The 24,339-nt window shown below is 49.0% G+C and overlaps 1 protein-coding gene and 1 long non-coding RNA gene across 3 annotated transcripts; one reads left to right on the forward strand and one right to left on the reverse strand.

The window, feature by feature from the left end:
• Window positions 1-4: 4 nt before the first annotated feature.
• On the forward strand, window positions 5-6,643 carry LOC118081048 (uncharacterized). Of its 2 annotated transcripts, none has more exons than XR_009557047.1 (3): window positions 5-434; window positions 2,535-2,741; window positions 3,318-6,643. It is a non-coding gene; the product is annotated as an uncharacterized LOC118081048 (long non-coding RNA). The 2 variants fall into 2 exon arrangements; XR_009557046.1 differs by lacking the exon at window positions 5-434 and adding an exon at window positions 1,407-1,532.
• On the reverse strand, window positions 1,276-18,064 carry AIF1 (allograft inflammatory factor 1). The gene is made up of 6 exons (XM_035107172.2): window positions 17,908-18,064; window positions 9,707-9,768; window positions 7,203-7,269; window positions 4,034-4,075; window positions 3,026-3,188; window positions 1,276-1,413 (listed from the first exon to the last, which is right to left on the reverse strand). The coding sequence occupies exons 1-6, from the start codon at window positions 17,918-17,920 to the stop codon at window positions 1,326-1,328; spliced, it is 435 nt and encodes a 144-aa protein (XP_034963063.2). The 5' UTR covers window positions 17,921-18,064; the 3' UTR covers window positions 1,276-1,325.
• Window positions 18,065-24,339: the final 6,275 nt, after the last annotated feature.

Raw genomic sequence — 24,339 nt, forward strand, 5'->3', positions numbered from 1 at the left:
GCAAAGCCACGCCCCCACACGCTGCGCGTGAGGCGGGGCTAAGGGGGCAAAACCCCGAAGGAAGGGAGTTCGAAAACAGAAAAGCGGGCGGGTGTTCCAGGGAGTTCAACGGGCAGGTGATGCAAAGGGAGGCTGGAGACTCGGCGTAATCCGTGCAATAGGGGGGCAGCTGCTGTTCTGTGGAATTGGCTTCTCTTTCCCTCCTTGCAAAGCAGAAAATGGTTGTATTTATTTAAATACGGGCAATTGGAGGTTTGAATTTCAGCAATGTGTTGCAAAAGCAAACCGACTATAGGGGCAGTGATTCTGGATGCAATCTTAAATGGTGCCTAGGAGCTGGTTGAATAAATATGGGTGTGCAGTTTTAAGTGCGCAGAACGTTTCTTTTTTCACCAGGCCTTTGGTTCTTAATTATCTGCGGCCTCCTTGAGTGGGTGAGATGTTTTAATCCTGTTGTTGTTGTTTTTTTAGGATGATATTTCATATTTCCCCTTAGTTTTTTCTTTTACGCTATCTAGAATGTGTGTGTTATATATTGTATGTTGCTTTGAGATACCTTGGTGTTTTAAACAAGTGACCAATCAGTTTAACAAATAAAATATGTAAAAAGGTGAAAGATTTGCATGATCTGAGAAGCCAGAATTATTATTATTTTTTAAAATGTTCCAGGGTTTTCAAGAGCAGTTTTGGAGATGGCACAGGGTGCACGATGGGGGAGGAGAGGTGGGGGATTTAATCAAATTGTGCACTAGTCCCATTATTTATTAGAATCCTTCCAGAGATATGCCTGGGGTGGATAGGAGTTGTCTATTTGGAGGGCACCCAGTTGGCAAAGGCTGGTGCAATTTTCAGCCTAGGGCTATACCCAAGGGTGAGAAAGCTGTTGGCCTTCAGGAAGTCGTTGGGTTGCGGTTCCCATTCTCCCTGATGGGAAATGAAGTCCTACAAAACCTGGGAAAGTGGCACAGGAACCTCAATTGTGCTATGCACACAGTGGGAATAAGCTTCTGAGTAAACATGAACAAGACTACATTGCAAATTGGCATTACGATCAGCAGTCGTAACTGAGGAATTTAGTGTGTATATATATATTTTAATGGAGAGAGTAAAAAGTAGAACAACAAATACGACCTTACAGGGAAAATACCTTCTCCCCCACCCCACTGCGCAATGAGGCAGAGTTCTCCCGTGGGAGCACTCCAGAAATACTATTTCAAACGAACCCCTTATTCTAGGACATGTTCCAAAAGAAAGGCTCTCCTGTTTACGAAGAGCTCCAGTAACAGCTTGGAAGCTGGAGCCAACCATATAGTTAGGAGTATTTTTTAAGGAAGTTCTGCAATTATTTTTTTGGGCGGGGGTCCAGCTGGCTTCTCATCCTTCTCTTTGGCTTTTTCTTCATACATCAGAATTCTGCAGAAATAAGGAAATATGAATTCACAAGAGATGCTCCTTAAATCAGACAAGTGGCCATTTGATGAAATAAAACGAGCTCTGTTGGTCCATATAATCCCCTCCAAAACCCCCACCAGGTGTGTTGTGTAATGGGGGGTGTCACAAGTGAACTCCACCAGAGGATAATAGAATCTGAGGCTGGAAAATTGTTCTACATGGCATCTTCAGGGTCCACACAAGGCTGCTTTTCATATCTAATATGGGATTCTGCATATACAGTCATACCTCTGGTTACGTTCGCTGCGGGTTACGCACATCACGGGATACGAACACGCCGAACCTGGAAGTACCAGAACAGGTTACTTCTGGGTTCGGCGATTTGCGCATGTGCAGAAGAGCCAAATGATGTCACGCGTATGCGCAGAAGCGCTGAATCGTGCTGCGAGCATGTCAGATTCGGCACTTCAGGTTGCGCACTGCTCAGGTTGCGAACGGGCTCCGGTACGGATCCTGTTCGCATCCAGAGGTACCACTGTAAAAGGACTGCTAAAGTGGTCAGGCCAGGTCCTTTAAGTTAACGGCTCAAGCCAACTGTTAACTTTGGGCTTTATTATGTTAACTTTGGGCCAAATTGGGGACCAGAGAGACATAACACCGGTCCTGAAAGACCTACATTGGCTCCCAGTACATTTCCGAGCACAATTCAAAGTGTTGGTGCTGACCTTTAAAGCCCTAAACGGCCTCGGTCCAGTATACCTGAAGGAGCGTCTCCTCCCCCATCGTTGTGCCCGGACACTGAGGTCCAGTGCCGAGGGCCTTCTGGCGGTTCCCTCGCTACGAGAAGCTAAGTTACAGGGAACCAGGCAGAGGGTCTTCTCGGTAGTGGCACCCACCCTGTGGAATGCTCTCCCACCAGAGGTCAAAGAAAACAACAATTACCAGACCTTTAGAAGGCATCTTAAGGCAGCCCTGTTTAGGGAAGCTTTTAATGTTTGATGAATTTCTGTATTTTAATGTTTTGTTGGAAGCCGCCCAGAGTGGCCGGGAGAACCCGGCCAGATGGGCAGGGTATAAATAAATAAATAAATAAATAAATAAATAAATTATTATTATTATTATTATTATTATTATTATTATAGAGTTGGAAGAGACCACAAGGGGCATCCAGTCCAACCCCCTGCCACACCATCAAAGCATTATTGACATATGCCTGTCAAGCCTCTGCTTAAAGACCTCCAAAGAAGGAGACTCCACCACACTCCTTGGCAGCAAGTTCCACTGCTGAACAACATTGGAAGGTAGAAGTTGAACCTTGAACGAGATGCAAAAAATACAGCAGCAGGCTGGTAAGATGGTTGTATTAACATCGGTAGTGGGCCAGAGTCATCACTTAAATTCAGACAAAGGGTGGTTGTTGTTTTTTTAGCAAGCTGCATGTCTTAATTAGATTACCAATGCCAGGATTTTTATGTGGCAAACTGCCCTGAGACCTGCAGGTACAGGAGGGTATACAAATTAAATTTAATAATAATAATAATGGTGGTGGTGGTGTAAGGAAATCAAACCCAAGTTTTGTGTGGGCAAAAAATCCAATATCTTTGAGACTGGGCTGTGTGTTAATGGTACTTACATTTTAAGGATAGCTGATCGCTTGCCCAGCATCATACGGACAAAGTCCCGGTAGGAGATGGTTTCGCTCATACCTCCAGTCACCTCAGTGATCATCTTCTTTAGCTCCAGGTGGGTCTTGGCTGCGCCCAGTTTTTCTAGCATGCGCTTCAAGGCCATGATATCTTGGGGGAAGGGAGACAGCAAGCCTGTATAAAGCGGACTGCCATAGAGTGCGTTAAAATAATAATAATAATAATAATAATAATAATAATAATAATAATAATATTCTACCCGCTCCGTCTGGTACACAGGCTGAGACTCTACCTGCCCGCGGACTGTCTCGCCAGAGTGGTGTATGCTCTAGTTATCTCTCGCTTGGATTACTGCAATGCGCTCTATGTGACCCGGAAACTGCAACTAATCCAAAATGCGGCAGCTAGACTAGTGACTGGGAGCGGCCGCTGAGACCACATAACACCGGTCCTGAAAGACCTACATTGGTTCCCAGTACGTTTCCGAGCACAATTCAAAGTGTTGGTGCTGACCTTTAAAGCCCTAAATGGCCTCAAGGGCTCCAGTATACCTGAAGGAGCGTCTCCACCCCCATTGCTCTGTCCGGACACTGAGGCCCGGTGCCGAGGGCCTTCTGGTGGTTCCTTCACTACGAGAAGCCAAGCTACAGTGAACCAGGCAGAGGGCCTTCTCGGTAGTGGCACCTGCCCTGTGGAACGCCCTCCCACCAGATGTCAAAGAGAAAAACAACTACCAGACTTTTAGAAGACATCTGAAGGAAGCCCTGTTTAGGGAAGCTTTTAATGTTTAATAGATTATTTTATTATTATTATTATTATTATTATTATTATTATTATTATTATTATTATTACCCTGTCCACCTGGCTGGGTTTCTTCCAAGAAAAGATTAAAAATACATTAAAACATTAAAAATGCTGCAGATAAAGAAAATTAATGGTGCAGAAATTTGTGCATACGCAACTACGAAGCCATGCTATGAACACAATTCACCCACCTATATCTCCTTGTGCATTGAGATCAAAGTCCATGTATTTCTCTGGGTGGGGGAAAGAAAAGACAAAACGAACAGGTTAACGTAAGTGCTCAATAGCCGCCTTGCTAAATTGGACGCAAAGTCTTTCTAGTCCAAAATAACCCCCTCTCCAACTATGGCCAGCTACGTACCCCTATGAAGGTCACAAACAGGGTGCAATGAAAGGACTCTGTCTTCATGGCCGGTTCCCAGCATCTAGTACTACAAGGTATACTGCGACTAAATATGGAGGTTCTAGTCTTAGCTCTCCAAAAGCGGTTACTAGATATACCGGTATGCTCAACAGGCCTGCCTCATTCTTTTCTTTCTCTTTAAAAAGATAAATTTTATTTCATACAATTGATACACAAGCTACGTATTAAAAATCTCTTTTTTTAAAATATACCAACAATTGATTTCACAACTTATATAAAATCAAACCATTTTACTATTAGAGAACCAGAAAAAATATTAATAGGTATAAATGTAAGCAGGACTTAATAAAGTTGCAAGTTGTTTTAAACTTGCTTTTCAATATTGTGTTTTAATGTTGGAACCTGCCCTTGGACCTTAGTGTGAAGGTAAAATAATAATAATAATTAATAATAGCAATTAATGAAGGGTGCAGATACTTTGTCTGGTGTCAGACTTGTGCTTCTTTTTGTTTAAAGCTTTCTACTTTTCTTTAAATGTGTTGATTTCATTCCTTCATAACTACATATAATTAATTCCCTGCCCTGAAATTCCCAAAGCTTGTAATATGCAGGAATGAATTACCAGCTTCCACTTCCATAAACCTCTCTCCTTCCTTGCATTGCTGCTACTTCAGTGTTTCTCAACCTTTTTTGGGCCATGGCACACTTGTTCCGTGAAAAAAATCACGAGGCACACCACCATTAAAAAAGTTTAAAAAATTAACTCTGTGCCGCCCTATATTATAATTATGACTGTAAGAAACACTTGCCAAATATTGCTTTCCGGCGGGTCAGTGTAGTGAATTGGCGGCTGCCAGGCTCGTTTGCACTGAGCTTTGGGAAAGAGGAGGAGAAATATTGCTTTCCGGCGGGTTAGTGATGTATATTGGCGGCCGCCAGGCACGTGACAATGCAAATCGCCCTTCTCGTCGCCGCACGTCGCGGCACACACACCAGCCAGCGTCTCGCGGCACACTAGTGTGCCGCGGGAACAGCGGTTAAGAAACGCTGTGCTACTTTAACAATGTTCAACTGTTCCCTTACCTTCCTTATCACATCTAATTTATTAGGCTACTGATCTTAACCCCCCCCCCACGCCCTTGCATAGTCATTGATGGATGCTATTGTTTATCAACTATGTATATTGTGATGGTTCACTTTAAATTTTTGATTATTCTGTTATAGGTATATTTAATAATCAGTTTTTGTGAAAGTTTCCCTAAACACAGAACTACATTTTCCAGAGTGGCTTATCAACCAATCCCACTTCCCAGGGAACTCTGGGAATTGTATCTCTGTGTGGAATAGCGCGCAGTTCCCAAACAATTCATGGCACCTTTAGCAAACTACCTTTCCCAGAATTCTTTGGGGGAAGCCATGAATTTTTAAAGCGATGTGACATTGCTTTACATGTACGGTGCAGATGTAAAGTACATACAGTGGAACCTCAGTTTTCGAACATAATCTGTTCCAGAAGACCGTTTGACTTCCGAAATGTTCGAAAACCGAAAATCAAAGGGCTGTCGGCAATTTCAGTGTGGGGGAAAGAGGAACACGTGTTATGTACTGAGCTGAATCCTAGAACAATAGGATCCAGAATCAGCAGTCTGATTGGTCCGCAGGAGCCACCCAATCCAACTCCAGGTGGAAGTGAATCAGCAATGTGATTGGCCTGCGGGAGCAGCCAATCAGGCTGCAGGCAGAAGTCAATCCACAACCTGATTGGCCCACAGGTGTAGCCCTGTAGTAGCCAATCACGCAAGGCCCATTGTGTAAATAATGTATATAAGCAGATGGTTTGGGGAAAAGAGCCATTCTTATTTTCTTCTCCTTGATGACTACGAGCTGAATAAGGAGCATGAAATTCACTCTCGACTACGAGTATATTTCTACACGCTTCGGAAGCCGTTCTGAAAAACATCCGAAAACCGGAACACACACTTCCGGGTTTTCGGCGTTCGGGAGCCGAAATGCTCAGCGACAGAACCGTTTGAGAACCGAGGTTTGACTGAAATGGAAGAAGGAAGTCTAAAATGGACCAGCCCCAACTGCCTCCAGGGAAGGAAAGCTCAACACTGCCTTACAAGGCGCTGAACAGTTCATATGATTGAGACATTAATTTCTCCTCTGGCTACAGTGATGCAGCTATTGCCAAAGTTTAGCCCCCTGCCCCGTCCAAAGCACCCCCAACTGACTCCTCTGAGAGTGCTAGGTGATGGGGGCTTGGGAATCGGCAAACAGGCCTGGGGTCTGCATTCCTTTTTTTTAATTTTCTTTTAAAAATATTTCTTAGTTTGGGCAGCTGGCTGGGCAAGCACGTGGTTATGAAATGAACAAGCAAAACCAGTTTGACACCCAGATTTTGCATCCTTATTAAAAAATTTCTTTGTTTACAAAAGTACGTGTGTCGTCTCTCTCTTCAGGTTGTGTTTTCTGCGGATCAGTTACATTTGTTGTGAGACGTTGGGTGTTATAATATGCAGGAGGAGGAAAAAAGAAACCCAGTGGGCATTGTGCAGTTTTGCATTTTGGGGTGGGGGGGTGGGGAGGGAAAAAACCTTGCTTAAATCATTCTGCTACCATGAAAACCATGCATTGCAGGTGTTTGGACTAGTTCGTTTATGTTGCCCCAATGCTGAACGTATTTACTTTGGAATAAGCACCACGTTGTCATTGAAAGGAATATTGGTTGGGTCCACGTTCGGAATAGGCCCATTAATATTAACAGACCTAAATTAGTCACGTCTATTAACGTAAAATTATAGCCTTGCAGGGTACCCCGGTGGTCATCTAGTCCAACCCCCTGTCCTGCAGGGAGTCTCCTCTGTACAGGGCTAGAATTAGACACAGCTCAAAAGTATTTTTTTCATTATCCATTTCTGCAACAACATGGGGCTTATTCCTCCCCACCCCACACCGCCTCCTGTAACATCAAGTCCTCGATGGATGGCACTCACTCTTAAATATTGCTAATTTGTCAGGTAGGTCTTCGTCAGTGCTGTATTTGGGGTCATCCATAAATTCCTGTAGAAAGGCAAGGGGGAAATATTGATTAGGGTAGGAACAGATCCAGTAAGATTTTTAAAAAGGTAAAGGACCATACCCTCTAACTCCCGGTAGGAAAAAATCTGGGATCAGCAGCGATGCGGCACCGGAAGTCGCTTCTACGCATGTCTGGACATGTGTAGAAGCAACTTCCGGTGCCACTATGCCCGATTTCCGGTGCCCAGACATGGGCAGAGCGGCACCCGAAATCGGTTCTGCGCATATCCAGACATGCGCAGAAGGAGCCTCCCTGGCAGGTAGGAAATCCGGGGGATTTATGGGATTTTAATCTATTCGAGATAACAGTGGGAAACGGGTTTAAATCCGGGGGTTTCCCACGAAAAACGGGAGACTTGGCAGCTATGTAAAGGACCCCTGGACAGTTAAGTCCAGTCAAAGGCGACTATGGGGTTGAGGCTCTCATCTCGCTTTTCTGGCCGAGGGAGCCGGCGTTTGTCCACAGACAGCTTTCTGGGTCATGTGGCCAGCAGGACTAATCCACCTCTGAAACACCATTTACCTTCCTGCAGCATCGGTACCTGTTTATCTACTTGCACTGGCGTGCTTTCAAACTGCTAGGTTGGCAGGAGCTGGGACCGAGCAACGGGAGCTCACTCCGTTGTGGGGAATCGAACTGCCAACCTTCCGATCGACAAGCCCAAGAGGCCCAGTAGTTCAGATCACAGCGCCACCCGCTCCCAGTGCCACCTAGTGACTAAAGTGCGTAATGTCACAATGCACACCAGCTGCCAGGGGAAAAGGAAGTCACCCCCTCAAGAGAGCAGTAGACATCAAGCCAGCTTGGTGTGGGGGATGAATCTTAGAGAGCTGCTGTCAGTCAGTGCAGACCACCCTTTGTCCCCAGATGTTGTTGGCAATGTTAGAAATTCCCCAGGCGCGTTTTTGCAACTGGCTCGGATCCAGTTTGCGACCATGCAGAAATTTCTGGATGCCAGGCTTGCAACTGACCCTTCCACCTGGACGACTGACTTATTTAAGACTTTACCGCAGTGTAAGAGCTCAGCTTCCTCCTGGATTTAGTTTTGCACACTAGGCATACATGCTGTAAAGTTGACCCGTCAGTCAGCCTCGCTCCTCCCTTCATGTTTCGGATGGCTGTTTATTTCAGATAATTTAACAGGAAACCCGCCTTCTGTCAAGTCAGAGCGTTGTGTCCACCTAGCTTAGCATTGCTTGCACTGACTGGCAGCAGTGGCTCTCTAGGGCATTGGAGGGGGATCTTTCTCAGTCCCACCTGATATGCCAGGCCTAGAACCACACACCTTTCCCGAGCGAAGCATGTATTCTGCCACTCAGCTGTGCCTTCCCCTCAACTTTAATGACCCCCTGCATGCCTTGCTTACATCCTTTTAATTTATTTGAGAGGATGGGGAAGCAAAAACATTTTTTAAAGCAGCTGTAAAACTGCTCTGGCAACTGGACCCTGCGGGTCCACGTGCAAATTACGGTGACGTCACATGTGCTAGCCAGTCAGTGCTATCCATAGTCACCGTCTTCTACAAAGCTATGGAACCATTTGTCAAAGAGCTTGACTCTGGGGTGGGGAATCTCAGCCCTGGGCCCTGAACGCAACCCTCCAAGCCTCTTCATCTGGGCTCCAGGATTCTCCCCACACCACACCCACTCTCAAGTCACACCCCCTCTCCTAGTCCAATCCCCTTTGCTGACTCTGCCTTGCACCCTCATTGAGGGGGTTTTGTGTGTGGTTTGGCTGGAATGCATCCTTGGACTCTGATAATGTCTGTCTGTTTGCCTGGATGGGAGAAATTATATATAGGTAACAATGACATTGGGATGCGGGTGGCGCTGTGGGTTAAACCACAGAGCCTAGGGCTTGCTGATCAGAAGGTCGGCGGTTCGAATCCCCACGACAGGGTGAGCTCCCGTTGCTCGGTCCCTGCTCCTGCCAACCTAGCAGTTTGAAAGCATGTCAAAGTGCAAGTAGATAAATAGGTACCGCTCCGGCGGGAAGGTAAACGGCATTTCCATGCGCTGCTCTGGTTCACCAGAAGCAGCTTAGTCATGCTGGCCACATGACCCGGAAGCTGTCTGCAGACAAACGCCAGCTCCCTCGGCCAGTAAAGCGAGATGAGCGCCACAACCCCAGAGTCGTCTGCGACTGGACCTAATGGTCAGGGGTCCCTTTACCTTTACTTTAACAATGACATTGGTTGCTCCACCCACTTTTGCCTCTGCCCCCAGCCACCACTGGCATGCGGCCCTGCAGAAGTTTGTTCAGAAGGGAATGTGTCCCCCTGGCTTTAAACACCCCCCACCCCTGCTGGAGAAGATAAGGCACATGAACGGCTGTGTGCGGCGAAACAGCTTTCAGATTGGTTCCAGCCTCCTCTCTGGTACAGCTACCCTCACCCACAATGCTAAGAAACCGCCTTACCTTGTTGAGGGAGTCCAGGAATTCCTCCTGCTGGGCTTTTAACATTGCAAACGCTTTTCCTCCTAGGAGGTGGAGAAGAGGGTTAATTCATGTCCCGGTTTTCAGGTGTAAAAATGGTGCTCAGGGAAATTTTTTTTCAGAATTGGCAAAATGTCAGAGACAACCCAGATGTATGTTAACACGATGGAAAATAGCAGCAGAAACAGCCCATGAAACTTAAAATAACTATTCTTGGGGGAGGTTTCCTCCCCAAAAACTCAACAATTTTGGTGATTTCCTCAACAACTTTGCAGTTGTCAGGAATGGACTCCCACGAGAGCTTTAGCTGAGATTCCTGCATTGCAGGGGGTTGGACTAGAGGACCCTTGGGTCCCTTCCAACGCTAAGATTCTACGATCTCCCTGAGTTTGCCCCAATATATATTTTTAATCAAACGTCCATCCCACCCTTCCTCCCCAAGGGGTCCAGGGAGGTAAACACTTCTGTGGTAAGAAATGAAATATAATTATAGAAACATATTTTTGTAGGGATGGGGTTGGTTGGGGGTGGCAGTGTGGAGGGTATCTGGGGGTCCCTTTCAGGCCTGTGATTCTGTATCTGGTGAGGTTTAGAACAGGCACCCCCAAACTTCAGCCCTCCAGATGCTTTGGCCTACAACTCCCATGATCCCTAGCTAACAGGACCAGTGGTCAGGGATGATGGGAATTGTAGTCCAAAACTTCTGGAGGGCTGACGTTTGGGGATGCCTGCCCTAGAGACAAATGGGGGCGGTGTACATTATCCTAGGATGGAGGACAATAGGCTGGGCAGGGGAGAGACACTGTGTGTGACTATTGGCTGATGCTGGAAGCTGGAGACAGAGAGGCTTGTCTTGCTCTGCACTGGACCCAAAGGCTTGGTGGCGGTGGGTCTCTCTTCGAACCTAATGGGGCAGCAGGAACTGTTGGCGTAGTCATGCCGTGAGCCTTTCCATCCTATGCTGAGGATGTAAATGAAACCATAAATCCAGAAGACGCTGCACTCTCCATTGACCTTCATTCCAAGGAAATTGGGGACGCAGGTGGCGCTGTGGGTTAAACCACAGAGCCTAGGGTTAAACCATAGAGTCTATCAGAAGGTTGGCGGTTCGAATCCCCACGACGGGGCGAGCTCCTGTTGTTCGGTCCCTGCTCCTGCCAACCTAGCAGTTCAAAAGCATGTCAAAGTGCAAGTAGATAAATAGGTACTGCTCCGGCGGGCAGGTAAACGGCGTTTCCGTGTGCTGTTCTGGTTCACCAGAAGCGGCTTTGTCATGCTGGCCACATGACCTGGAACAGGGGTCCCCAGACTACGGCCGAGACGCTTTTATGCGGCCCACGGGGCCCCCCTGCCGCCCGCTGCCGCCGCCCGCTCTTACCAGCACGGTGCAGTGCGACTTCCGACCCAGAAAAGCGATGGAAATAGCTTGTGCACACACGCAAGCGTCATTTCCGGTGTACTTCCGGGTCGGAGGAGGCTTCTGCACATGCACACAAGCTATTTCCGCCGCTTTGCAGGTTGGGAGTATGCCAGAAATAGCATTTGCGCATGGGCGCGCACAGCCGCCTGCCCCGCGCACGCTCCCCCACCCTCTGGCCCACCACGCAATCGGCGTGGCGGGCATCCGGCCCGAAGTCGGGTAAGTTTGGGAACCCCTGACCTGGAAGCTGTACGCCGGCTCCCTCGGCCAATAATGCGAGTTGAGCGCCGCAACCCCAGAGTCGGTCACGACTGGACCTAATGGTCAGGGGTCCCCTTTACCTTTACCAAGGAAATTGAACACAGGGTAAGCACAGCCACCCCTGGAGTCTCTCGCCGCTTGGAGATTGGGGTGCATGCCACAATATCTAAAACATTTGAAAACTGTTAAGAAGATCTAGAAACAATAAAGCATCTGAAGCAAATTTATGAACAGATGCAACAAAATCAGGCATCTGGATAGATCTTCTGAAACAGAAAAGTTTCCAGTGGACATCTAGAAGAGGACCAATCTCACTATGGCTGTTGAACCCCTCTGGAGTCTCCCAGTTTCTGCCATTTCCTCTTTCAGACACAACTTCCTGACTTGCATGTGTGTTGGCGGTTATGTGTTTCAATTTCTGCCGACTGCTTTGCTTTTGGTTCGCAGTGTCGTTTGGCTAACCAAAGAGGAACTAGGCCAAATTTCCTGACTCGGTTTTTTGTTCCCTGCCTTCCCCCAATTGCAAAGGGGAAATGGGATGAGTAAACAGCAGCAGCAGTTACCAAATAGAGGCATCACAGCTGTGGTGGGGAAAGTGAGGGGGGGCATTTACAAAGCTGGGGGATGGGAGCACTGGTTTAGGGTACAATCTAAGGTAGGGATAGCCCACATGAGGACTCCAAATCCCATCACCCCCAACTGTTGGCCATGCTGGAGAAAATGCTTCGGGATGGGAGAAAGAGCAAGGGGAGAAATTACATTAAATGGAACTTCCCTCTGTTATAAGAATTTTAAGGTCATATATAAAATATTAAATGTTCATAACTGTACAGTATATATAAACCACATGTCTGAAACCCCACAGATTAGGTCCTGAACAAACTGACCTCAAATATTTCTCTGCAAGGTCAAAGCGGGAAACCTCCCCATTTTCTCTTTCCTCACAAATCCTGTCTTAAGGGCACATTCAAGATATGAACAGGGTGTGAGCTTGTGACCTGTGACCTAGATTCAGGAATTAAGTACAGTCATACCTCATGTTGCGTCTGCTGTGGGTTGCGTTTTTCCAGGTTATGAATGCGGCGGACCCGGAAGTGTTTACTTCCGGGTTTCACCGCGCGTGCATGCGCAGAAGCGTTCTGCACACTTTGCGCATGCGCAGAAGCACTCTATCACGTGCCCGTGCATGCACAAAAGTGCCACTCAGGTTGTGGACCTTTCGGTGTGCGAACGGCACCCCGGAATGGATCAGGTCCTCAACCTGGGGTACCACTGTAGTTCTAATAACTTAAGAGTGGCCAAAACCCAGATAATGCAAACAGGTACAGTGGTACCTCGGTTTAAGTACACAATTGGTTCCAGAAGTCTGTACTTAACCTGAAGAGTACTTAACCTGAAGCAAACTTTTCCATTGAAAGTAATGGAAAGTGGATTAATCCGTTCCAGACGGTCTGCGGAGTACTCAACCTGAAGCATACTTAACCCACAGTATGAGTGCAATTGATTCTGGAAGTCCGTACTTAACCTGAAGCGTACTTAACCTGAAGCAAACTTTCTCATTGAAAGTAATGGAAGGTGGATTAATCCGTTCCAGATGGGTCCGCGGAGTACTTAAACTGAAAGTACTCAAACTAAAGCGTACTTAAACCGAGGTATGACTGTAACTTGCCGGACAGGAGATAAACAACTCACTCAGATTTCTGTTGTAGACCACCTTTTCTGTGATATTGGTATGATGTATCGGTGTGTGTGTGTGTGTGTGTGTGTGTGTGTGTGTGTGTGTGTGTGTCTTGGGCTACACCCCTTCTGTGATGTATGTATGATATTTCAGGGGGTGGACTTGGACTCCAGGGCGGGCAATTTAAAATGTCTATATAAGGAAGGGTACACCTTTGTTCTGGGTCCTCCTCTTTTCTCCTGCATGAGAGGGGAGCACCCTGTTGCAAGTTAATAAAGATCAGGCCAGGACAGTCTCGAGCAGGTCGGCCGCCCTGGCGCTGAGGGGCGGAGATCGCTCCAGCGCCCCCGCCATCGCAGGGTGCAGCATGGTTTCCGCGCGGCTTCGGCGCCCTGCGCCACCGGGGGTCTACCTAGAGCCGGCCCTGGATCAGGCTTACTATCTGCTTTGCTTCTCAATATTCTCTGGATGGCCTCTGTTATTTTCTCAGCGGCGGTTCGAATCCCTGCGACGGGGTGAGCTCCTGTTGCTCGGTCCCAGCTCCTGCCAACCTAGCAGTTCGAAAGCACATCAAAGTGCAAGTAGATAAATAGGTACAGCTACAGTGGGAAGGTAAACGGCGTTTCTGTGTGCTGCTCTGGTTCGCCAGAAGCGGCTTTGTCATGCTGGCCACATGACCTGGAAGATGTACGCCGGCTTCCTCGGCCAATAACGCGAGATGAGCATGCAACCCCAGAGTCGGTCACGACTGGACCTAATGGTCAGGGGTCCCTTTACCTTTACTTTAGCAGTTATACAGTAGCTCTCCTCACAAGGAATCCTGGGAATCATAGTCTAGCCCTCATGGAGTTACAAACTCCAGGACCCTTAATGAACTACAGTTCCCAGGATTCTTTGCGGGGAGGCCTTAGAAGTATGGTGTGAATGTGTCATGAGTTACAGTGAAGGGACAGGTCAGAATCCTGGGATTTCAGTAGGCAACAGGAAAACAGGTGCTGGGTTTGCTGGTTCTTCTAAAGTTTGGAAACTGGCCATTGCCCACTTCCTTATGCAGCTCCTTGGGTGGATGCCATATATTTATACATATGAGTGGAAGGAGACGCAGGTCCCACAATGCAGATTGGAGTTGAGGTGCTGAGGAGGGGAGGTTTAATCCAGCCACACTTTTTTTTAGTATAGATCCAGTATACCTGAAGGAGCGTCTCCACCCCCATCGTTCTGCCCGGACACTGAGGTCCAGCGCTGAAGGCCTTCTGGCGGTTGCCTCGCTGCGAGAAGCCAAGTTACAGGGAACCAGGCAGAGGGCCTTCTCAGTACTGGCACCCGCCCTGTGGAACGCCCTCCCACCAGATGTCAAAGAGACTTTTAGAGGACATCTGAAGGCAGCCCTGTTTAGGGAGGCTTTTAATGTTTAATAGATTATTATATTTTAATGTTCTGTTGGAAGCCGCCCAGAGTGGCTGGGAAAACCCAGCCAGATGGGCAGGGTATAAATAAATTATTATTATTTTTAAAAATCTGAATTGTTTGCACTGGCTGCTCTTTTCTCAGCAGAGGGCTGTGTGCATGTAACAGTGGAACGGTCTCCCTCGGGAAGTTGTGGACTCTCCTTCCTTGGAGGTTTTTATGCAGAGGTTGGATGGCCATCTGTCATGGGTGATGGAGCAGAGATTGCACCGATCCTCATAACCCGCTTCCTTCCAATTAGAAAGCAGAAGCTGTGGATGAGCAGAGGTGTGTGCAGTTCGGGCAGCCCTTGCGCATGCGCAGATGACAACACACCCACAAGTGACAGCTTCAGTGCGTTGGAGTTCCGAGTAGGGAAACAAATGAGGCAATGGGACGACCGGGGGAAGACTTCCCCTCTGCACAGCAACGTAAGTTTCCGACTTGAAACATAGTGGGGAGGGGGAGAATTCAGAGCAGGAAAATGGCATGTGGGAAGGGTTTAAGCCAACCGCCACCCCCAGTTGCTAGGACCCGATTAGGTTCCCACCTCAACTGCATTTGCCCTTTGAAAAATTAAATACTGGAGATTTGATTGTGACTATCTTGTCTAAAGCTATGGTTTTCCCAGTAGTGATGTATGGAAGTGAGAGCTGGACCATAAAGAAGGCTGATCGCCGAAGAATTGGTGCTTTTGAATTATGGTGCTGGAGGAGACTCTTGAGAGTCCCATGGACTGCAAGAAGATCAAACCTATCCATTCTGAAGGAAATTAGCCCTGAGTGCTCCCTGGAAGGACAGATCGTGAAGCTGAGGCTCCAATACTTTGGCCACCTCGTGAGAAGAGAAGACTCCCTGGAAAAGACCCTGATGTTGGGAAAGATGGAGGGCACAAGGAGAAGGGGATGAAAGAGGATGAGATGGTTGGACAGTGTTATCGAAGCTATGAACATGAGTCTGAGCAAATTGCAGAAGGCAGTGCAAGACAGGAGTGCCTGGCGTGCTATGGTCCATGGGGTCACGAAGATTCGGACACAACTAAACGACTAAAACAACAACAACAACAATTTTGTCTAGTGCCAAGGAAAAAGAAAGTGCGAACAACTGTTGAAAATAATCCTCGACTGTCTTTCAGGGAGTGAATCCAGATTGAAACCAGTGGAAGATTTAAGGAGCCAAGTCACAAACCTGTTACAGTATCACTAATTACATGATAGGAAAAATGCGTTTCCAGACCAAATTTGAAAGAGATTTATTACAGAGTAAGGATAAACTATATTGTCTAAAATGTATAAATTGTTATTGGAATGTACAAGGACAAGCTGGTAAAAGCTTTAATGATACACGGCATAATATAGATCTAAACCTTTGGGAGAAACTTTGGAAGAATGATTTGAAATTTACTCAATGCTACACGCTGAAAGAGAATTACATGAAAATGATTTATAGATGGTATTTAACCCTGAGCAGACTGGCTAAGAAATATAAAGTAGAATCAGATTTGTGTTGGAAATGTAAAGAAATGGAGGGGAGTTTTTTTCCATATGTGGTGGGCATGTAAAAAGGTTAAAGAATATTGGGAAATGATTTATAATGAGATAAAGAAATGTTTAAAACACCTTTCCTCAAAAGACTGGAGGCATTTTTGCTAGGATTCGTTCAGACAGAGGCTCCCAGGTTCCAGAAAAACCTATTTTTGTATGCAGCAATGGCGGCCTGAGTTTTGTTAGCCCAAAAGGTATTTATATTCCTCCAAGGATGTACCCAGTTCTCTCACCTCTCCCAGTTTTATTTTCACCACAACTCTGTGAGGACGCAGGTGGTGTTGGTCTGTCTCCCATTGTTTCCCAGCGTGATAGGGTAAGCCGGCCTTTGCCAACCTGGCGCCCTCATGATGTTTTGGACTACAACTCCCATCAGCCTCAGCCAGCTTAGCCAATGGTCCAGGGGCGATGTGAGTCGTATTATATGACGATGTGAGTCGTCTGGAGGGCACCAGGTTGATGAAGGCTGTTTACACACCATGCGTCTAAAGCACATTCCCACCCCCCTCCAAAGGATCCTGGGAACTGTAGCTCCGTGAAGGGTCAACAATAGTTCCCAGGATTCTTTGGGAGGGGTGGGAATGTGCTTTAAAGGTATAATGCAGCTGAAGGCTTGGCTGGACTGATGATGGGACTCGCCCATCGTACACTAAGCTGCTATCACGGCTCCCAAAAAGCCAAGCTGCTTTTTGTTTCCTTTTTATCTGTTTGTTGCCAACCCAGCCTGGCTCCCTGAGCTGCGATCTCCTTCGCAGGCTGCTGCCCCGCTCCTTCTTCCCGACGTATTTCCAGATTCTCTCTTGCCCTGCCTTGGGTGCCTCTGCTGGTTATATGGTCCTCTCTGCTTTACGTTTCCGAGCACAATGTAAAGTGTTGGTGTTGACCTTTAAAGCCCTAACTGGCCTCGGCCCAGTATACCTGAAGGAGCGTCTCCACCCCCATCATTCTGCCCAGACACTGAGGTCCAGTACCGAGGGCCTTGTGGCAGTTCCCTTGTTGCGAGAAGCCAAGTTGCAGGGAACCAGGCCAGGGGCGTACCCAGGATCAAAACTAGGGGGGGGGAGGGGATGGCCAAGGCACGGGAGGGGAGGGGCCACAAAGTGGGAATGTGGGCAGGACTACGGTGCCCAGGTGAAACTGACTCCGGTCTCACCTAGGCGCCGCAAAGCTTTTTGCAGTTGGAGGTGCTGGGGTTCCGCTGACAGCACACAGCCAGGGAGCTCGCTCTGGCCCGCTGGGCTGCCCCCGGTGCACTATGACCAGGACCCTGGCAGAGCGCACCCTCCAGCTTCCCGTCACGCTCTCTGGTTTCCCGCTGCGCTTGGCCTTGCTGGAGGGCTCAACGGGGAGCTGGAGGGAGGGCGCGGCGTGGTGGGCGGGAACACCGAACTCGCACTCTGCCGGGCTGTGCTCCGCCTCCAGCCACCAGCCCTGCTGGCAGCGCTGCTCTCGCCCACAGCTGCGCCGGCCCTGCTTCTAAGTGGGGGGGGGGCAGCTGCCCCCCACCCCGCGCTGGGTATGCCCATGAACCAGAAGACATCTGACGGCAGCCCTGTTTAGGGAGGCTTTTAATCTTTAATCGATTATTTTATTCTTCTGTTGGAAGCTGCCCAGAGTGGCTGGGGAAACCCAGCCAGATGGGTGGGCTTTAAATAAATAAATAAATAAATAAATAATAATTATTATTATTAGTCGCTAACATTTCCTGCATCCAAACCTCTCTCTTTCCATACTAGTCTTCACCACAAGCCCCCATCCTCCTGCACCCTGGACAGTTACAATTTCTTTCCCGCCTCCCTTTCCGGACTAAGATGGTTTTCTCAGCAGCCGATACCTTGGGGGTCCATGGGTCTCCTCTTTGCCTTTTCCTTGGAGGGTTCCCCTTGACTTCTTCTCTGGTTAGGCCTGCTGAACTGATGTCTCTCCTCGTCACCTGCTCCCTCCTGCTCTCTCTCTCTGTGTGCATGTAGATATTTCGGGCTATAATATATATGGGGAGGCAACTTCCTCTTTTGCTCTGAGAAACCACACAGCTCATTGACACTCGCACAGACCATGTGGAGAAGGAGGAGAGAGAGAGAGAGAGAGAGAGAGAGAGAGAGAGAGAGAGAGAGAGAGAGAGAGAGAGAGAGAGGAAGTTGCAGGGTGGGGGTTGGTCCTCGAGCGCCGTGTTGGCAACCTTTGCCGCTGTAGGTCTTCGGCTGCTTGCCTTTCGAGTTGCACGCCTGGCAGTTTGCACCTTTTGTGCCGCGCTGGTGTGGCTAGAGGTTGTCAGCGTGGTTCCCATGGGTGCAGTGACACCCTCTGCCCCCCCACCCGCTTCCTTGGCCACAAAGTGGGGCCGCCTTTTCCTCCCTTGAAAAGGACACACAGCTGGCAGAGGAAGTTAGAAGAGTGATGCTCTTTCCCACGTCTTCTTTCAGCTCCGTGTGCTTTTTTTGTGTGGCTCAGGTTATTGCGCGGACAGGCAGAGCCCCCCACACCCCAGGCAACCCCTGAGTGGAATAATGACACAAGACAACTTGCTATGGGGTTAAAATTGGCCACAACTTTATTAAGATTCAGATGTAGGGAGACCTTGGCTCAGGCATTGGGCGTTTGTCCATCTTAGTGTTTTTAAGTGTCAGCCTGAACACAGCAGAGTTTGCGCAGGTTTTTCCGGAAGCTTCTGGCGGTAACTTAAATGACTAGACGTCTGGACGCAGAGTAAAACTATATACAGGATTTATTAAAATAAAAGAAATCCAGAGTTTCTATGTACAGCTTTAGAACTCAAAAACAAAGTAAAATAAATCCTTTCCTCTCTGTCTCTCTCTCAACCGATACAGCACCTCTCCTCCTACACTGACCACACTCACCACACCACGTACTGTGCTAGCTTTCTCTGATAACAGGTCTCAGTGCTGATATCAACCAATGAGAGCACAGTTACTATGGCAGAAGTAGACCTTGGCTTTCTGCCCAGTGTTAATTGCTTGTCCTAGAGTTGATTGTGTGAAGAAGCAATCTGATGGTTTCTCACGCTACTAATTTAGCAAAAACCCGAACAGTCTCAAGGATATCCGGCACCGTGGTTCAAAGATCCCTCCAGCGCCCCCCTCCCCGTTTCACCTTTCTACAGCGGGGAAGAGGCGGAGGCTCTCCGGGGCTCGCCCTCGGCGGCCAGCTGCCTCCCGGCAGCCCTCACGCACTGCAAGGGTTTGGTGAAGCACATGCGCGTCGTGGTCGGCCTTTGCGCTTCGGCAGCTCCCCCCGAAGGGGAGATGGGAAAGGCAAGAGGCAGCCCTCCAGGCGGGCAACGCTCTGACAGGACAGAGGCTCCGGGCGCCGCTCGGCATGGCGGAGGCGGGCAAGGGCGGCGAGCTGATGCGGGGAGGCGCCGTGTCCGGCCTCCGCCTCTTCCGTGGTGCCCTCCAGAACTTGGCACCGTGGTTCCCGGCGCCACTAGCCTCTGTGGCTAAGACACGCCTGTGTTTATCCTTCCCAGTCCCCAGCCGGGGATCTGGGAGACTTCAGGGTTATCCAGAATGTGTGGGGATTGGGCTGGCTCTGGAGAACATATGTTCAAGCAGAGAGCCCCCCCCCCGTTCGCCACCGCTGGAGGGGAGAGCAATGACAACCCTTTGGCATATGGACAATGCCTCCCCCCAAGACCCCTTTAACGGGAACCCTGATATCGCCGCTGCAAAGGGGGCATGGACACCGCTCCAGCCCCCCCCCCCCAATTTAGGAAGATAGACTAGGATTCCGCCCAAGACCTGAAACCACCAAAGTTGTGACGTATTGCTACGGGAAAGGCGAAATCTGCCAATGCAGGAAAATTCCTGTCCGGCCCTCCAACAGCGACCTTGACGTAGCAGCGCCTGCGTACCTGTGGAGAAGAGGTTACCCTGCAAAAGAACACTTAATTGAGGGAGTGGAGGGTGGGAGAAGCTCTGGACCCGCTTCCCAGGTAAGATTCACCTTCTGTCGTGTGGGCTGTATGGTCCCTCCCCTTACCTGGCCAATCCCCTGGCAACGCCTCCCCAGGTGGGTTTGGCTGATTGGCTGAGGTAGGCAGAGACCCCAGGTATCCAGCCTGGGGAAGGATGCCAGTCCGAACTACCAGGGGCCGCTCTGGGACCCAGGGGGCTGCGCACGACCGTGCAAAAGTCGCCCCCCATTTGATGTGGGGAGTGGTCATTTCTATCGGGTCTGACTTTCACCCAGATCCTTTGGGGAAAGGTGAGTATGTGCACAGGGAATCTCTTCACCATTCTGTCTCTCGGGTTGGACAGGGAGAGAAGCGGCCAGAGGGAATGGTGCTCACGGCACCCTCAATGCCCCCGCAGCTCTTAAGGAGTTGGGGTGGGTGTCCCTAGATGGCACTGGACTTAGTTGCGCCTGTGTGAAGTCAAGAGGAACTTCCTGTTATCCAGAGCTGGTTCCAGGTTTGCGGGAGATTCTGGCCAAATTGCTCTCAATGCCTCCCACCCCAGGCCATTTATTTTTTAGTCGGTGGAGACAATATAAGCCGTAAATAGCTGCTGCACCAAGCACACACACACTCCTTTTGTGTGTCCTCCTTTAAGAGGGTGGCACCAGCGCATACAGTCTTCTTCAACCTGTGGACCTTCAGATATTTGCTGGACTACAGCTCCCATCCTCCCCAGCCAGCTTAGCCAATGGTCAGTGATGCTGGGAGTTGTAATCCTGCAACATCTGGAGGCCAAATGATTACACACAAACCCCCACTTGTAATGGGAACGCTTCATGTCATTGCAGACTCATGACACAGTCCTCTGGTCTCTGACTCCCTTTCAGTCATGTAGAAAGTGCCGCATTTAACTCAGCAGGAACTGGGAGCTGGGGGGGGGGGAAGTGTCCTGGGCCAAGTGGAGCCATGTTACATTTACTGGTCAGTCAGTGACGGGGATGGGCAAACTCATCAGTTTCAGTTTCTCTCTGTTTCTCATATCTCCAGCCTTAACTTCCCCACGTTTTGTGAATTCCGTCTTAAAAATTCCTCGGGCAAATTTCTCATCATAGGCGTGCTTGTTTGCCATTTGGCCTGATGTACACATTTCCTCTTAATACCTACGTCTGCATTTTTTAAAGGCACCCTTTGCCCTAATGTTTTTGCTCAGCCAGAGCTAACATATTGCTCAGCCGGAGAGCGGCACTGCAAAATTTGGAGAAGTGTGTTTTCTGTTTGTGCATTGCTTTGGAAAGTGCAAGTTAGCCAGTCCCCCCCCCCCCCGGCTATCTCTTAGTCAGCGCCACCCTGTTAAGGATGCCAACCCAAGCCATGATGTATGTGCAGTGAAGGAGTATAGTCATACTTTGGATCTCAAACGCTTTGGCTCCCAAACAAATCGGCTCCTGAACAATCGAAGCCTGAGTGATCTGGTTTTCAAATGATTTTCGGAAGCCAAAAGTCTGGCGCAGCTTGTGCAGCTTCCGAATGGACTCCCAGAACTGTGGGATGTAATTCACTGGAGCAGTCAAGTACAACATTACCTGGGATGTTATCCCTGGCTGGAGAATCCTTCCTTGCATGTGACTAGTAGGTGGGCATGATCTTTCCAGACTTGGTAAAAGGCCAAGTCATGCAGCCATCTCCCTCTCTTCGATTTTCTTCTTCGTCCTGCGAATTTCCTGATTCACCTGGATGGTACTACTGGCTGCAGCCAGCAGTCCTCCAGGTTATCTCCCATAGGGGGTAAACCTGTCTGTACATGTTTGTAACTTTAAGCCTAAAGCCTGCCTTCAGGGATCACACTCTGCTCTGCCTGATCATGAGTAAAACTACTTTTTGTTACTTATGAATAAGACCAGGGGCGTAGCCAGGATCAAAATTAGGGGGGGCAAGGGGCGGGGCCAAGGCATGGGGGGAGGGGCCACAGTGGGGCAAGGAAAGCCATGGTCGTTCAGGGGCGAGGGGGTGCCAGGATCAGCCCAAAATCGGGCTGCTCCGACCCCCTCCTCCCCCTCCGCAACTGACAGGGGCGAGGGGGCGCCAGGATCAGCCCGAAATCGGGCTGATCCGACCCCCTCCTCCCCCTCCAGCCCCACAGCCAGCAAGGGAGAAGGGAGACGTCCCATCTAGCCGGCTCGCTGTGGGGCGGGTGGAGGGAAAGCCCCAGAGCCGCACAAAGCATTTGGCTGGCTTTCCCTCCACCCGCCCCACAGGCAGCCGGCTAGAAGGGACATCTCCCTTCTCCCTGGCTGGCTATGGGGCTGGCGGAGGGAAAGCCAGCCAAACGCTTTACGGGGCTCTGGGGCTTTCCCTCCACCCGCCCCACAGCCAGCCAGGGAGAAGGGAGACGGCAGGCAGCAGGGCAGGCTGGCCAGCGGCCCTGCTTCTAGGGGGGGAACTGCCCCCTCCTGCCCCCCTTGCCTACGCCCATGAATAAGACTGCTGTCTTTATTCTTTTAGGAGGGATCAAAGCGGTCTTACCAGGAATAATAGAACATATAATTGTTTATTGACTTAAGAGGCTCACACGAGTCTGCAACCAGTTTTCTGCTGCGTAAGAAGGGGAATGCACTCTGCTAAGCGAAGAAACTTGCTAGCGCAAGTTAGGAAGGATAATAATATTAATCAATATATCCTCTCCTGCCACCCTCAACATTCCCACAGGAACACATTCTGTTCGAGAACCAAGGTACGACTGTATTGGCATCAATAGGGTGATGTGGAGGATGGGCCCTGCCCTCAGCGCTGCCACCAACCCATTCCCCACGCCCTGAACTGGGAACCTCATTCAGCCTGAGGCCACGTTCCCTTCGGGACAACATTTGGGCTACATGCCGGTCACCTGAGGCCCAAGCACAAGAGCCGTCTCCCTGACTTTGGTTTCCAGCAACTGGCAGTGGTGGTGCAACATTGTGGCTAGAGGCCCTTTCTATCCTCCATTAATTTGCCTAACCCTCTTTTAAGTTGGTGGCTATCATTGCCTCCATTGTTGTTGTTTAGTCGTTTAGTCGTGTCCGACTCTTCGTGACCCCATGGACCAGAGCACGCCAGGCACGCCAGGCACTCCTGTCTTGCACTGCCTCCCGCAGTTTGGTCAAACTCATGTTCGTAGCTTCGAGAACACTGTCCAACCATCTCGTCCTCTGTCGCCCCCTTCTCCTTGTGCCCTCCATCTTTCCCAACATCAAGGTCTTTTCCAAGGATTCTTCTCTTCTCATGAGGTGGCCAAAGTATTGGAGCCTCAGCTTCACGATCTGTCCTTCCAGGGAGCACTCAGGGCTGATTTCCTTCAGAATGGATAGGTTTGTTCTTCTTGCAGTCCATGGGACTCTCAAGAGTCTCTTCCAGCACCATAATTCAAAAGCATCAATTCTTCAGCGATCAGCCTTCTTTATGGTCCAGCTCTCACTTCCATACATCACTACTGGGAAAACCATAGCTTTAACTATACGGACCTTTGTAGGCAATAAACTGGGAACAAGGGAGGCAATAAACTGGGAACGAGGTCCCAGTTTAACTGTACTGCATGAAAAAGCGCTTCCTTTCATCTGTCCTGAATCTCCCAACACTCAGCTTCAATGCATGACCATGAGTTCTAGGGTTACCAGAGAGGTTGAAAAACATTTCCCTGCCCACTTTCCCCATGCTATGAACTTTCATATTCTCACTTCTGCCCAGGGAGGCCCACCTGGCCACCAACATTGCCATTTGTTTCTGCATCGGGCAAAGATGATTCTGCTTCCCCAACTATTTGGGCAGCACCGACGAGACATTATTGTGAAATGTTTTTAATTCTTTGATTTTACTTTGGTTGCAAATTGCACTGGGACTCCCCCACCCCCTTTAGTGGGAAGCAATATTTAAAATTTAATAAACGTAGTGTAGTCAACACCATCAGCTCCAGTTAACATGAAAAGAAACTTTAAAAAAAGAAAAAAAGATTATGAATCTCTGAAGCTGCAGTCCTGAACGGTTGAGAAGCACCAGTGTGCGCTGTTCACCAGACCTCTGCATCCTCTCAAGCGTAGCTCACCAGCCCTGTGTTTTGGGCCTACCAAGTGATTTGAAGAGAGGGGAAGAATCAGGGAGAAATTCAAATTACCTAGTTAGCGGTCCCCGAAGCAACAGACAACTAAAATGCAGCTCTCTTTGAAGTTCACACTTCCCCAAATTTTGCGATGCAGTTCTCCTACCAAATAACATGCACAAAATTCCAAACATCAGGGTGCGGAAAGTGTGTGTTAAAATGCATATATTTGGGGGGGAATGCATCCTATTAGGGAAGGCTAGCTTGCAAAAAAAACCATG

This window comes from Zootoca vivipara, chromosome 2, assembly GCF_963506605.1.
Source record: "Zootoca vivipara chromosome 2, rZooViv1.1, whole genome shotgun sequence".
Classification (NCBI taxonomy): domain Eukaryota; kingdom Metazoa; phylum Chordata; class Lepidosauria; order Squamata; family Lacertidae; genus Zootoca; species Zootoca vivipara.

Bases quoted from the DNA above. Each gene is read 5' to 3' on its own strand.
- AIF1 (XM_035107172.2), bottom strand. The intron at 7,270-9,706 runs GTAAGGCGGTTT...GCCTTTCTACAG, and splicing joins TCCTGGACTCCCTCAACAAG to GAATTTATGGATGACCCCAA. The intron at 1,414-3,025 runs GTAAGTACCATT...TTATTTCTGCAG, and splicing joins CGATCAGCTATCCTTAAAAT to AATTCTGATGTATGAAGAAA.